The sequence below is a fragment of the Otolemur garnettii genome, unplaced genomic scaffold (assembly GCF_000181295.1).
Source record: "Otolemur garnettii isolate 467f Iridium unplaced genomic scaffold, OtoGar3 scaffold00114, whole genome shotgun sequence".
In the NCBI taxonomy this organism is placed as follows: domain Eukaryota; kingdom Metazoa; phylum Chordata; class Mammalia; order Primates; family Galagidae; genus Otolemur; species Otolemur garnettii.
Genome location: NW_003852509.1, coordinates 6,839,325 through 6,840,284, shown reverse-complemented (window position 1 = coordinate 6,840,284; position 960 = coordinate 6,839,325). Strand labels below are relative to the sequence as shown.

At 41.4% G+C, this 960-nt stretch overlaps 1 protein-coding gene across 1 annotated transcript in view; it reads left to right on the top strand.

The window, feature by feature from the left end:
• Nucleotides 1–960, top strand: part of TEP1 (telomerase associated protein 1) — a 47,694-nt gene that overhangs the window by 16,440 nt on the left and 30,294 nt on the right. Inside the window, exon 10 of the mRNA XM_023517581.1 lies at nucleotides 11–61. Coding sequence (XP_023373349.1) covers nucleotides 11–61 — 51 coding nt within the window. The remainder of the gene's footprint in view (nucleotides 1–10; nucleotides 62–960) is intronic.

Genomic DNA, 960 nt, shown 5'->3' with positions numbered 1-960 from the left:
TTGGGAATAGAAGCTGCCTGACTTACATGTTTACTTCACTCTCCAGAGGCTGCAGCATGCGGTATGTTTGAGGGGCAGATAGCCATGGGGCCCAGCAACTAGACACAGGTGTGGAGATGCCACTGCTGCTTTGGAGGCCAGGCTTTTCCAGGTGCCTAAGGAAGGTCATGGCCACTAAGCTGTTTCCACATGGGCTGTAAATAGGTATGGAAACAGGTAGTTTGGGGAGCACATGTTTGGAGGTTCAGTCAGTCCTTGGAGAAATTATAGTAGAATATAAGATATAAGAACTTTCATTTTTATTTTTTGAGCTCAGTGATTTACTAGAAAGAGGCTCTTCTGTAATTTAACTGACTTTAGAGGGAGTTTTGAAAGTTACAGGACTCCCTCTGTTACTTCCTCTTTTTTTTTTTTTTTTTTTGAGACAGAGCCTCAAGCTGTCCCCTTGGGTACAGTGCTGTGGCATCACAGCTCACAGCAACCTCCAGCTTTTGGGACCTTCAAATATTAACTAATGCACGTACTACATGTATATAATTTATAAATAAACTTACACTAGGAAATTTCCCTTTTAGCCATCTAAAAAGTTTAGAAACCATTGTTCTAGAGTAGAGAATATATTTTGCTATTTAAACCCAATCTCAGGGCTAGAGCCAGGGACAAAGTGGTAACACAAGTTGTTTGCTGAAATAGTTATCCCATAAACAGTGTTGTATTATTTTGCTCCAAGTAGCAGGCCAACCTTGTTTTTATCTTCTCAGGACTTTAAAACACTTTGAGTGTCAGTTCCCTACTTCGTCCATCTTGAACTTCCTACATGATGGCCTCTGAACTTCTTGTTTTGGTCTCTAACCTCTGTCTTATCATCCCACATTTGCTTTTTTTTTTTGAGACAGAGCCTCATTATGTCGCCCTCAGTAGAGTAGGTGGGTGGATTGCTTGAGCTCACAGGTTCGAGTC